The 13,070-nt window shown below is 47.6% G+C and overlaps 1 protein-coding gene across 1 annotated transcript in view; it reads right to left on the bottom strand.

The window, feature by feature from the left end:
• Positions 1-13,070, bottom strand: part of SAMD11 (sterile alpha motif domain containing 11) — a 107,708-nt gene that overhangs the window by 62,656 nt on the left and 31,982 nt on the right. The window contains exons 3-4 of the mRNA XM_050322220.1: positions 12,364-12,542; positions 3,076-3,126 (exon numbers count right to left, since the gene is read on the bottom strand). Of these exons, the coding sequence (XP_050178177.1) occupies positions 3,076-3,126; positions 12,364-12,542 (230 nt within the window). The remainder of the gene's footprint in view (positions 1-3,075; positions 3,127-12,363; positions 12,543-13,070) is intronic.

A 13,070-nucleotide genomic window follows, 5' to 3' on the forward strand; every position in this document is an offset into this window, starting at 1 on the left:
CTAGTCAGATTTAAACATGCATGCACACATGGATCCCCAGACTCTTGACCAAATGTCTGCCTGTCTAAAATACATCCTAATACATTTCTGTCCCTCCAGGAAGGCTGGGTACACACCACTGTAATCTCCTGTTTAAACTCTGGTTGTTAAATGCATTTTATTTGCTCTGGGCTCTTGCCTTTGTCCCTGTTTTACACCTGCACCAGTGCAGGACTTTGAAGGCAGAGAGGTTCCCTTGGGGATTTTGTCAGAGCTTCCTCACCGTGCAGCCAAAAGCCAAAGCCTGGGCTGCACATCTTGATGCCTCCCCAGTTCTCTGCTCTGCTCCTTGTCTTTGCAATGCAGCTCTAACCAAATTACCCACCAATCTCCTTTCCTACATGGGCAGCATAAACAACCCTTGACTTCCTTGGAAACGGGGCTGGCTTTAATTGCACTGACAGTGCCTTGAAATTCTCAGGTGGGCAAAGCATTTATTCCACCCTGAGCTGCCTCAGGATGTGGTGTTAACACACATGGCCTCTTATCTGCTCCTCACTCACCTCCCTGCAGCTCCCTCGAGACATCAAGTAGCAACAAATAGCAAGAAAATCCTTTTCCTCCCCAGAACTCCTTTTCATTCCACGGTTTATTTCCATGAGATGCCTCACCCTCAGCAAGGTAATCCTCTGCTGTGGCAGAGACCAGGCTTTAACCTGGTGTTTACTGTTTTAAAATTGGACAGGCTTGTCTTGAAATAAAAGAAGGGCATCATTCCCTGACCAACTTTACCGTGTTTCAGCAAATTATTCCAGGAACAGTTAAGTCCATACAAGGGAATTCCACCTTGAAGGGGAGATTCTGAAGGAAAATGAGCTGTAAACATCAACTCAAACCTGTACTAACTTCAAAGCTTAAAAGGGAAGGGAGCAAAGCACCTGGCAAGACACAGAGAGATCCCAATCTCCCCTTCCAGGACAATTCCCCCATCCTGAGCCTTTGGTTCTTTGTGTGTAGAATAATTTGTCCCCAGTTAAATGTCTTTTTATCCAGGGCAGTGCATACAGCAACTCTCAGGTGGCTGAACCCAATGAATCCAGGCATCCTCTGACAACTTGAAAGGAAGATCAAAGACAAACTCAGGACAAAGAGGCAGGTGAATTAAGGTGGCAGCTCCCAGCCCTGCTGGATTTAAGGCACCGTGGTGGCTGCTGTGCACTCCTGCAGGGGGGGTGCACTGGAATGATCCCCTGGCACGGGTTTGGGATGACCCAGGTAGCTCCCACCTGCTGAGCCATGCAGGCCACTGAGAACAAAGGTCATCAAAACCTTTTTGCCATGCCATGACGGATTTTAGGTGTTTTACAGGGCTGTGTGGCAATTTAGGTCACTTAAACACATAAACCCTTTTCCTGTACTGACACATGAACACAAATCACTTCTTCTGCCACTCAGCATAACATGGGTTGTTTGCTCCTGGACTAGCTGGATGGGCAGGGTTTTTGATAGCTGGACTAACCCTTCAATCTGCAAAAACAAAACTTCTGTTCCCAAGAGGAATTACTGAGGTTTCTTGCAGGAGAGAGCTGAACTGCAAGGAGACAAACAGTTCAGCTGAGGAGGCCCAAGAAATGTACTTGACATAAAAATCAGACCATTATTTTATTCTATGCTCTGCAAGTTCAATTTTTTTTTTTTAATTTTTTTTTATGATAGAGATTCTAATTTCCAAAGGTGTTGGCACCCTCAGTTGCCATTGTGCAGAATCATTGCTCACATGGCCATTAATTAAGGCCGTTGTCAGCACTTCCATTCCAATCCTGCCTTTTAGGAGTTTATAACTCAGCCATAAAACTCTGCTCTGGGCTGAAATCTATCATGAAAGGGTCTGCCTGGAAGGAATCCATCCTTTTGTATTTGAGAGTCCCAAAAGCTCATAGCAACAAACCCGGGATTTTATTCTAAAGGCTGCCAGTCCCAAACCTGGGCTGCTTTTCTGAGTGCTGGGTGAGCTGTGCCTGCTGGACTGGCTCTGGGAGCTCCCTGACAGGGTGGGCTTTGTACTCTCAACGTTGTAAATTTGAGGAATGATGAGGGTTTATGCTTCAGGGCCGAAGTCTGGGCTTAGTTTAATACCAGTGAACACCTCTGCCCTTGCTGTTCCCCACAGAGAGTATGATCCACATGGATCTCCCACCCTTCTCTCCCCACAACCTTCACTGGGCCCAATTCATACTCCAGTGCTCAGCTAAACAGATGGAATTTGTCTCTCCAAGACCACAGGTTGGGTTATAAATGGTCCTCTGGTAGTTGTAGTAGTAGTAGTATTTTCCTACCTTTTTTTCAGTCTCTTACTGAACAGGAGGTTTGCACAAAGCATCCAAAACTACTTTTAGTAGAACAAAAGGTTTTAGTGGACTGCTCTTTGCAGCCCAGCAGAGCAGCTCCTGATTTCTACAGTGGCCACATGTGTATGAAGCACACACAGAACCAGACCCTGGACTGTCCTGCACCCTCCCCCCTCCTTCAGTTCTCTGCTCCCCAAGAAGTTTTTGGCTCCACAGGTTAATTTTTCTTGTACCTGCCAGGCTCAGCTACTGCACTCTGATCTGGCAATTCAGAGTAAAAGAGACATTTCAAAGTTCCAGTTTGCTTTTTTTCCTAGTGCAAATTTCTGCAGCTGTGTTTTTGAAGGATTAGAAAAGTTCATGACTGCTGGCAACACATATAAAGATAATGAACCGTGCTCAGGGTATCAGCTGGCCCAGAGGTCACAAAGGAATATTCATATTCCATTTAAGCATTTTCACCTTCTTAGGACCAGAGTAAACATATCAAAACTAATAATGGGCTTTCTTTACAAAGCCAATCCTCTCTTCCAGCATAAAAGAGGCTGTTTCCCCCCAACAGCTTTCCCCAAAATAAAAACAAAGGAGAGGGTAGGTGGCAAGGGGAGAATGAGGAACAAAGGGAGGAAGAAAAAAAACGCCACAGCACCGACAGAAACATTCATTTACATCTCACAGCATCCATATGCCAGTAACCATATCATAAACTCTTAGCCTACCATACAAAGAGGGTGCCCCAAAATGGTACCTGCAAGAGGTCTCTCGGAAGGAGATGTTTAAATCCCAGTGGGTGTGTATCCTGTCAACAGACAAACAAACAAACAAACAGAGAGGTCAGTGGCACGGGCTGAATGCTGCATGTCTTGCTGCTTAAAAGATCTGCCCACCCAAAGCCAAACCCCACGAGGAGCCCACCTGCACACACTCCCCAGGTGAGCTGTGGAGCACTGACAGACCTCCCTGCTGCATGCAAGAGGTGGAGGGGCTGCAGGACGTCTTCTCAACTCCCAGGCCCCGCTCAGAGGAAGCAAGACGAGCTCAGCACTGACATTTTATGAAGAGAACCCAAATCTGTCTGTGCTGTGTCCCCTCCTCCGCACCCGCCCCAGCTGTAAATAAATTATTAGCAATTTCCCACCTCGGAAATTAATTTCACATACTCTGTCACTCTGCCTGCTGACAAGCAGCAATAGCAGATCCTAGATGAACAATATCCTAAATTAAGACAGAGCAGCCAAGGGGGTTGGTTTTTTGATGGATTTCTTTTTCCCCCTTTGCTACCAGACAGCATCCACCCCAGCCCAGAGGGAAAAGGCGGATGCTTGACCTTCTGTGGTCTGGTGTCTCCTCTCAAAACCAAGCAGCACTGATCTCCCCTGGCTCAGGGGAGGTCTGTGACCACCACTGTGTCTCCACTATGTCGTGGTGATTGATGACAACCCCAGCCATCTGAGAGCAGCCTGGCAAGCGAGTCCCTGTCCTCGCACAAACCCTCCCAGAGCCTGCCAGGGAACGTGCTGCACCCTGGCTGGGCAGGCAAATCACCTCCTGCAGATGCAGCTTCCCAAAGGGCTGCAGATATCCACGAGCAGCAGAAACCAAATGCACCTCTTGCACATTTTGGGTAGCCCTGCAGCAGCTCCTGCCTCTGCCCCCAGCAGCAGTGCGTGGCTGCAGAGCATCTGCTGCAGGAGGAGCCTCACCTAAAACCTGCTGGAGTAAGAGAGAGCCCTTCCCCCGATCTGAATGGGCTGTGAATTGGGCCAGAAAACACTTCACCGAGACCAGAGCAGTCGATGGGGCTTCACTCGGGTTTGAGTGTCTGTTTAAGTGCTTTCCTGCTCCAGCCTAGTCCTGAAATTACCTGAGAACAACTCTTAGCACGGAAATAATTTCACGTCCAAGACATGCTGCTGCTGCCGGTTTTACTAATGTGATGGCACAGCTTTTGTGCTCTTCCTGCAGGTCTGGCTCAGAAAGGGAGTCTGGTTATTCTTCTAGGGGTGAATAGTTTTTTTATAGATATTAACGTCCACCAATAAAGCCATTCTCAGAATTCTACTTAGCAGTGCCACATGAGCCTAGTTTTTCCTATTTTTCTTCCTCATATATACCAGTTTATAAAACCTATCCCAGCTTTCCACCTTCCCAGCATTTCATTTGTGACTAGAAATGGAGCAGGCTCTTCTCAGCTCCTGAGCTCACAGCAGGAACAGTTGCTCTTCCAAGTTAAAACTCAGAAAATGTTTGAAAACTTTCTGGAAAGGACAGGCCAAAGTGGGCCACTGAGTAACACTTCCATGAGCTGAAGTCTGGTCAAAGTCTGGCACATATTTGGACTCTCTGGAGCTCACAGTGTTAGCACACATCCATCTGTTACAGCACTACCTGGCAGGGCAAAGGTGGTTTTCATCCTGGGAGGATCCTCAAGCAGGAAGGATCCTCAAAGCAGGGTTGCAACATTTCTTTGACTTATACAATAATGTATTATACTACAATATAGTACATTATATTATATATACCTAATGTACCTATACCTATTTTTTTATTTTTATTTATATATATAAACGGATATATATAAAAAGTATATATATACCTAATATATATATATATATACATACACACACCTAACATATATATATATATACACACACCTAAAAGTTTTATATATATATATATGAAATACAACCATACTATACCAGCTAATACACCTCATCCAAAAGCTGCCATCCACACTGGGAAATGTCACCACTCCCAGCTCCCTGACCACATCCTGGGACCTCCCAGCCGTGGCACTGCTGAAGGGGGCACAAGGCTGGAGGGTGAAATGATCTCAGCCTTCCATAAAAATGTACCTTCCCGTGGCCTGTGCAGCTCCTGCAGCGATCCCAAGGGTCAGGTGAAGGCCCTGTCTCGTGGTGGGACTCAGTTCAGCTCAACTTCAAAGCCTAAGAGCACTTTGTGAGAGAGGGATAAGCAGGGGGGGGAGAGGGAAAAGCTCATCCCAAAGGACCGGCTCGGATCCACACCGAGGCTGAAACATCCATCTGCCGAGATGGATAATTAAACACTCATATTTAGACAAATGAATAGGTGAGAATGAAATTAAATTCTCATTATCTTTTCTTTTTTTTGGGGGGGTGGGAAGGAGGGAGGGACAGGGAGCAGAACCGACACTCATTCCACTGCACTGGGCCGTTATCACCAATTAAGATTTCTGAGCCTAATGTACATCTTGTTTTAACAGGTTATTCATCCCATTGAAATCAAATTACTAATAATTTGCAAAGCATCGCCTACACAAGCCTGTCCTTGGGTTGTATGAAGAGTGGTGAGCAGGAGCCAGTCCCTTACAAATTAATAACAGAAAAGCAGGGGCGGGGAAATAAAAACCACGGTCGGGCAAGGGAAGGGAAGGTGCTGCAGCTGCTGCTTCTCTCCCACCTCCTCACCCACCTTGAGGGCCTGGATGTGGTGTGGTCAGTTAAGTGTTCCATAAAAATGACCAAATGAGTCCCACAGGAACAGCTCCCTGCAGAGCCTGGTCAGCAGGGAGGGGGTCCGAGGGGGAATTCAGTACCTGCTGCATCAGGAGGGGCTGGAATGTCAGGGTTTGGCTTGTGCAAAGAATTAAACTGCTTATATATGTACGTGAAGCCAAAAAATACTAACGGGAAGGTCTTGAGGCTGTTCAAGGCATCTCTGGAGCCTGGACTGGAATGAGAATCCAGCCCAGAAAAGCAAGTGGCAGAGGTGGAAAACTATTGGAGAGCAGCTGGGATAGGTTTTAAAATTTTTAAGTTGTTTCCTTCCCTGACATTTCTCTTTTACTCCAGCGGTCCCTGCAAGATTTCAGCACCAGAGTGGCCCTGTGGAAGGGGCCAGCAGTGAGTCAGGTGTCTCCCTAACATCCTGTCACCCTCATTCCCAGCTGAGCTCCTGCACTATGGCCAACCTGCTCCCTGTGCTGTCCCAGGGACACACTGCAGGAATCCAGGGACCCAGACACATCCTATGGAGTGTGAGGAACACTGGGCAGCACCCAGCAACAGGAACAGGTCATTACTGCCAGAAAAACCCATTACAGCACCAGCTCTTGCCCACAACTGTCCCTTCCTACTCCCCCTTAATTATAAGGCCAACACTTCCTTTGGATGGAGTTTGTCCAAACCTCTCAATTTTCTAGGCCACAGAGAAGAGAAAAATATTGACAAGGTTTTCCCACATCCTCTGGTTTAGGAGTCTGCCCTGAAGGGACAGTGCTGGTAAAAGGGAGAATTAAGGAATTTCTGTGCAATGGGCACAGCCCAACCCCACCGGGATCACTGGGAATTCAACATGCCCTGGGTACCACCATCGTGCATGGAAACATGGAATTCACAGTGCTGCAGGGGAGCAGTTTGGGAAGATGGACCTGCAGGAGCCATTCTGCTGGATGCTGGGTCAGATGGACAGAGCTGGCTCCTCTCTCCTCCTTGCTCTTCACAATTTCACTGTCTCAGCTTCCAGAGTCTCCCTATATCCATGTCAGGCTATTTTCAGATGTTAAGAAGCTCGTGCAGGCAATGAGCAGGGTTCAAGAAACCTCATCCAGGATGGCTGGAAGAATGGCCCTATTAGAGCAAGACTGAAAGCCTGGACTTGGGGCATCTGGGTTATTCTCCACCATGGGACTGATATCAGATACAAGGAGACATGGAGAGCAGCCAAGAGCACTTGTGTGTCAAGGTTTCATTTCCCTTCATTCTTACACTTCACCTTTCTTGCAGGTCTTTTATCTCCCTCCTGGACAAGAAGGGGAGTTCTTGCTGTTTATTATATTTTATCCTGCAGCATCCCTGAGAAGTGAGTAGCCATTTTCTCTCTCTCTTCTCCCTCAAATCTATGTCCTCATTAGGTCAGGGACAGCCTTCCTGGCACTCTGGACCAAGTCCAGCCTTTGCTTCCCAGAGGGATCTTTAATATATTTATTGAATACAGTGACTGTTGTTAAGTGGTGCACGGTTCAGAGGGAAAGGGGGAAGGAGGGAGGAAAGAGAAAGGAGAAGAGAAAATAAAGAGCTGCAGAGGGAGGAAGGAGGGACTGATAGAAAATAACCAGAGAGAGCTGTGAAGGAGAAGTGTCACAAAGCAGCAAAATGTGTCTCCAGCCACAAGAGGGGCCCTGCCTCCCTCTCCTCGAGTCCTGGCAATTAGGAGAAGGGCTGTCGAGTCTAATCTGAGAGCCTGAGTCCCTCTGGAGCCCAGAGCCCTGCCCTGTCACGTCTGTCTCCACTCGTGCAGTGCCTGGCAGAGCCCTGTCAGCTCAGCCCAGGCGAAGAGCAGTGTGGTGTGGAACACCCTGCCACAAAACTGAGCTCCAAAGGGAGCAGGGATGTCACCCAGCTCTCATCCCAGCATTCTGGGAAGAGGCCAAGAGAGAGAAGGAAGGCGAGGGCAGCTCTGTGCACATCAGCTGGGAAGGCACTGGGACCTCGTGGCTCTGAATCACAAGCAGGTGCATGTGACAAACATAATGGGGGGTGCTCGGGGTCTGATCTTCAATCAATTAGGGAGTCAAAGAGCAGCAGCCTTATGGGAGGTGGGAAATAGCTTTCCACTTAGGGAGGCAGGCAGAGGGAAGGCTGACAGTGCCAGTCATTAAGGCTTCCTGGAGGTCAGTAATTTCCCTATTAGAAAATGGGTGCTGAGCGAGGGGAAGGCTGGAAAGCTGTTCAGAGAGGTGAGGGGAGGGCAAATTGTCCTGTCTGGGCTCCATCCACGTTCCTGTGTGGACAGGGGCAAGGAGACAGTGTCCCACCATTCCTTGAGTAAGCACCTTCCCTCCAAATGCTCTTCCCTGGTTTGAAATAACCCTAATCCCATGCCAGGTGTTAGACACTGGGGTCATACTGCTGACACAGCCAGAGAAGTGGGGGGGGAAGTGACCTAAAAACAGGACAAAGGACTTAAGGGCAGGATGAGGTTCTTCAGAAATCTGCTTCTCGTTTCACAGGCACTCTGTTACAGGACAGCTTTTGTTATTTCTCCTCAAAATGGCTTTTATCTCAGATCATTATCTGGCAAGGAACCCAGCCCGTTGTGTGTGCTCTCATTGTACAATCTGCCACTACTTTTGCTCCCAATCATCTTTTTTTTTGGATTTGTTTTGTTTTTTTTTAATAAAAGAATTTCAAAGGCATTTTTGCCATACCTATCCATTTGCACCTCTCCTGCCCATTCCTCAGCTCAGTGTAAGTGTTCACTGATATCCCACAGAGCTCCTTCAGAGACAGGTCAGGTCAAAAACTTTCACCATTTTAACAGGTGTTTAAGCATTACTGCCTCTTATTCTGAGCCACACCACCGCATTTTGCTGGGGATTTAAAGCTGTTCCTAACCCACCCTGTTAAAATCTCAGATGCTCTGACTGCATTTCTCCTCTCCTCTTTCCCTCCCCTCCCATACTAATGAAAGAGGCCAGTCTCTAAAATAGAAATGAAATTCATGCACCCACAAGACAATACTGGGCTTAAATCCAACAGCATGTGAGGATCTTACTGTTAAAGCTGAACCTTATTCTCTGGCTGCACTGGCTTTCATCTCCTTGGTGTTTCTTGGGATAACATAATATCCTTGAAGGCAGTTTTCACCTCAGGGTGGAAAAGCTCCCGAGCTGAGGTAATGCATTTATCAGTGCTGGTTGGAATCTCCCTGTGAGTGTTAAGGCACTTAATGCTCTCCAAACTATTGCAGAGCAGTGGAATCTGTAGTCTCCAACTCAAGAATCAGGGAGTCATTAAGGTTGGAAAAGCCCTCTGTGATCACCAAGCCCAACCTTTCGCCCAGCACTGTGTTCACCACTAATCTGTGTCCCCAAGTGCCACATCCACACATTTTCTGAACACTCTCAGGGATGGTGGCCCTACCACTTCCCTGCATGTCTTATTTGGTGTCTAGGGTAACCCAGAGATGGGTAACAAAAGAGAAGACTGGCTTAACTTTTAGTTCAGCTTAGTGAGAAAGGAGAAAGGCTTAATGAAGACCAAATTTCTATCTGAATTCTGCCCTACATAGTCCTTGCAGCAGTGCTGCTATGCCAGTATTGTTTTGACTAAAATAACTGTACAGGTGACAAGAAATGCCCAATACTGTTAACATTCTTTTTCCCCATAGGAAGAATGATGTTCACAGCCAGACAAACATCCTCACCAGGAGTCAGGACAGCTTAACCATGGCAGTTCAGACAATGCAACTGCTGCATGTAGGCAAGTGTTGTAAGAGAGCAAGATTTTCAGGAAGCTGAAATCTGATAGAAAGGAAGAAAGAAAGAAAAAAAAGGGGTTTTTTTTCCTCTGCAACATTGTCCCAATAACCCTTGGAGCTGAGTGCCTGGAGTCTGTGTCAGCACAGTGACACAGTTTTGGAAGGACGTGGTTGTGAAATCATTTGGCATCCACCGAATGCACTGACTTCAGCAGGAGCCACAGGTCTCTGCTCCTTTCTAGGACTGCAAGAACCTGCCAAGGTGGGTTTCCTCAGCCTCAGATCTCCTCTGAAGGCCACCACCACGGGCAAGATCACAGAGGAAATCGGTGTCAAAGGCGAAGGTGAGGGACCGGCCAAGAAACCAAGCCTGCAACTCCTCTGATCCCCAGACTTCAGAGTAACAGAAAGGATTCCCTTGTGCCAGCAGTGGAAGGAAAAACAGTCAACACAAATGAAATTGGGAATAGGAGAAGGCAGAAAAGGCACCAGTGTTCAAAGCAGTAACGTTTACGTGGGTGTTTGTGATGGGACGTGCACACAGGACGCAGGGGGGGCAGCCAGGGGTGCAAAAGAGGGAAGCACAGGTTTGCTCAGGCCCTGACCTTGTTTTCCTACCACAGTTTAACCTATTTCTTCCTCTCAGTGGGGGACAATAAACCCTCAGCCCAATCCATGCCCATCAGGGAGGCCACAACAGGTGAATTAAAGCAGAAAGCAGATGGGGCACTGTCTCTGCCGGGCCCCAGCTGTCGTGTCTGAGCTGTCTCGCCTTTATGCTGGGCTGTCTCCAGAGCCAGCCCCATCCCACCTTCCACCCCGCTCCCTGCCTGCTAATGACACTGGGATCACAGCCAGAGCCTGCTCCTTCCAGCAGGGCTGAGCAGGAGAGGGGCCAAACTCCCTGTTCATGGCTCTGGAACAGCTGGAAACGGCCAGTCCTCCCCCTCTTTGGGACAGGAGGGATGGGGGACCCATTCCCAAGGGGCCAAATGCTTGGAAGTGCTGGAGGATTGGAGCAGTGGGTGTTCCCTGCCTGGGCACCAAGCACTGAATTTCTTTGCTTCCCGTCTTTCTGCACTCATCAGGAATGCTGCCTGCCCTGTTTGCTCCAGCTATTCCAGCTTTCCCCTCACACACACACACACACTCTGCATCAGAGCTCCCGGGAAAACAAAAAGGAGAGCAACTGTACCAAAGCAATTAGAGCCTAATCTACCTGCTAAGAATCCTGTCCTCCTCTAAGGAAACAAGACAAAGCTTAAACAAGAGACCTTCAGACACACTGATTGAGAGCTACTGGAGAGCACGGCAATGCCAAGCTGGAGGACCACTGCCTAATAACCACTAAGTATTTTTCCTTCATTTCCTAATAAACAAGGCAAAGCAATTACAGTAATTAAAGATTTAAGATAAGAGCACTTTATATTTGGGGGGCCCAGCATATCAATTATACAGTTATCATGTTGTTCTCCCTCCTAATGAGACAATCTAGCACTATAATTTTGCAGCATTAAAAGCATAATTAAAGGGGGCAGGAGAAGAAGGGCAGTTTACCAAAACTGATTAGGAGGGTTTCCTCTCCTCAGTGGCTCCTGTGCACACACAGAGCACAGATGCATTCCCCAAACACCCTTCCATTTCCAAGAGATAACCCTGGAACATGGCTGTTGGACAGCTGCAATGATAAACCCAGGCTTTAATTACAGGAGGGTTTTATGGGAAGAGCTGGTTGCTGTTTTGTTGTTTTTCTGCTGTTTTCTCCCTACTCCCAAGCTCTTGGTTGCTGAATGTACCAGCATCTGTTGGAAGGTAAGGGGGAAATAGCTTATCTTCTCAGAGGCAAGAAACACATAAAACATAAGAAAAGCAATTACATGCCTTCAGTTCCCACTCCTCTGTTTTTATAGGGCTTGTCTTAGAATCTGAGTGATTTTATGCATCAGAGGGAGATGACAATCAAGATGAGTGGCAATGATATGCATGGGAGGCTGAGGCACAGTGCCTTTAGGTATCTATTTTCCTGTAGTTACAGCTTTTCTAAACTTCCTATTTTTTTCAGAGGGATGGGAGAACCCAGAATTTTGCAGCTGAATATTGTGGAGTACTCGTGGACCACACATGAGAGCCCAAATGACAGTAACCATAATATAACTTAAAACAAACTGACTTCTCCTCTTCCTTTCATTTCACAATTAGAGGAGAAATTCCAGGAGAATTCCAGGAGAAATGTGAGTGGTAGTGGGAAAAACAGGATCAAAGTATGTAAGCACTGAGGTAAGCCCTCACCTGAGTTACTCTTTCCTACTGCAACTCCACCACTACTAGAGAGGTTCTCAGGATGCTCTTTGGCACTTGTACTTTCAGGACACAAAACACCACACATTGCTGCAAATTCCTTCCCAAACTTTGCTCCCCAACATTAAATTATCCAGTTTATGTTACATCTGAATTTAGGGACAAGTGAAAGCAGAAAGCAGGATTTTGGACCCATGCACCGCTGGGTACTTTGAGACCACAGATGACTTTTTGGGTCATGCAGTTCTTTGGCCACAGAGACACAGGACACTGGACAGAGAGTGGAGCACAATCTACAGTCTGCAAATCCAGATGCCTAGAGGGCAAACACAAGGCCACACAGAGTCCCTCCTTGCCCCAAAAAGGGGCGAGTAAAGAGAAAAAGAAGACCCAACTACTCTTTCTGAGCCTTGGCTCACAAAGGCTGGTCACCTGCTGCCCAGTTCTCTGTGCCTTTGCTCCTGCACTTCAGCACTCCCTGGCAGGAAAGTACCTTCTTTTCATGATACTGATGTGGAGATCCTCCTCCTGCTTTACTTCGGGGTGCTGACCATTGCTCTTGTCGCTCTCTTCGCTGTCGTCGCTATGCGAGAAAATGGAGGTGAGCTCTTTCTTCGGGATCCTGGTGGGAGGTAAAGGGATGGTTCTCTTCTCTGCCAGGCGGCCCCGGTTCTGGAAATGGTTGGAATGGGAAAGGGCAACAGGAGGAGAGAAGAAAACAAGAATTTGGTTAGGAAACTCAAACCCAAGGAGCTGCTCTCAAAGAGCTGCCCTGAGAAGGCAGCACTTTCAGACCCTGACAGTGTTCCCACTGTTTGGGTGGATGGGCAAAGACCCTGCTCACTTTGCAAAAGGCTTTGCAGCAAAGGCACATCTGTATCTAATTCTTTAAGTCATGCCCTTCCAGCCTCTCCCATCTCTTAATTCCTAGCTTGTGTCTGATCCACATCGATAGGAAAGGGAGATGGCAGTAGAATAAGGCACCAGTCTCTCTCTCCAGAATAATAATATAAATATAATAATGGCCGGTCTTCGCGAGCGAAGATCCGGGGAAGGTCTTTCCACCTTCCAGCCTGCGCATTGGATTTTTTAGGTGAGACACAGTGTGCGCGGAACTGAGCCCACCCTTTAATCCTAAGGTTCATCTGCCGGGGCCAAGCGAGCTTGGACAGTGGCAGTGAGGTCCTTAGGACGTAGGTG

This window comes from Myiozetetes cayanensis, unplaced genomic scaffold (genome assembly GCF_022539395.1).
Source record: "Myiozetetes cayanensis isolate MyiCay16 unplaced genomic scaffold, myiCay2020 scf28, whole genome shotgun sequence".
Taxonomy (NCBI): Eukaryota; Metazoa; Chordata; class Aves; order Passeriformes; family Tyrannidae; genus Myiozetetes; species Myiozetetes cayanensis.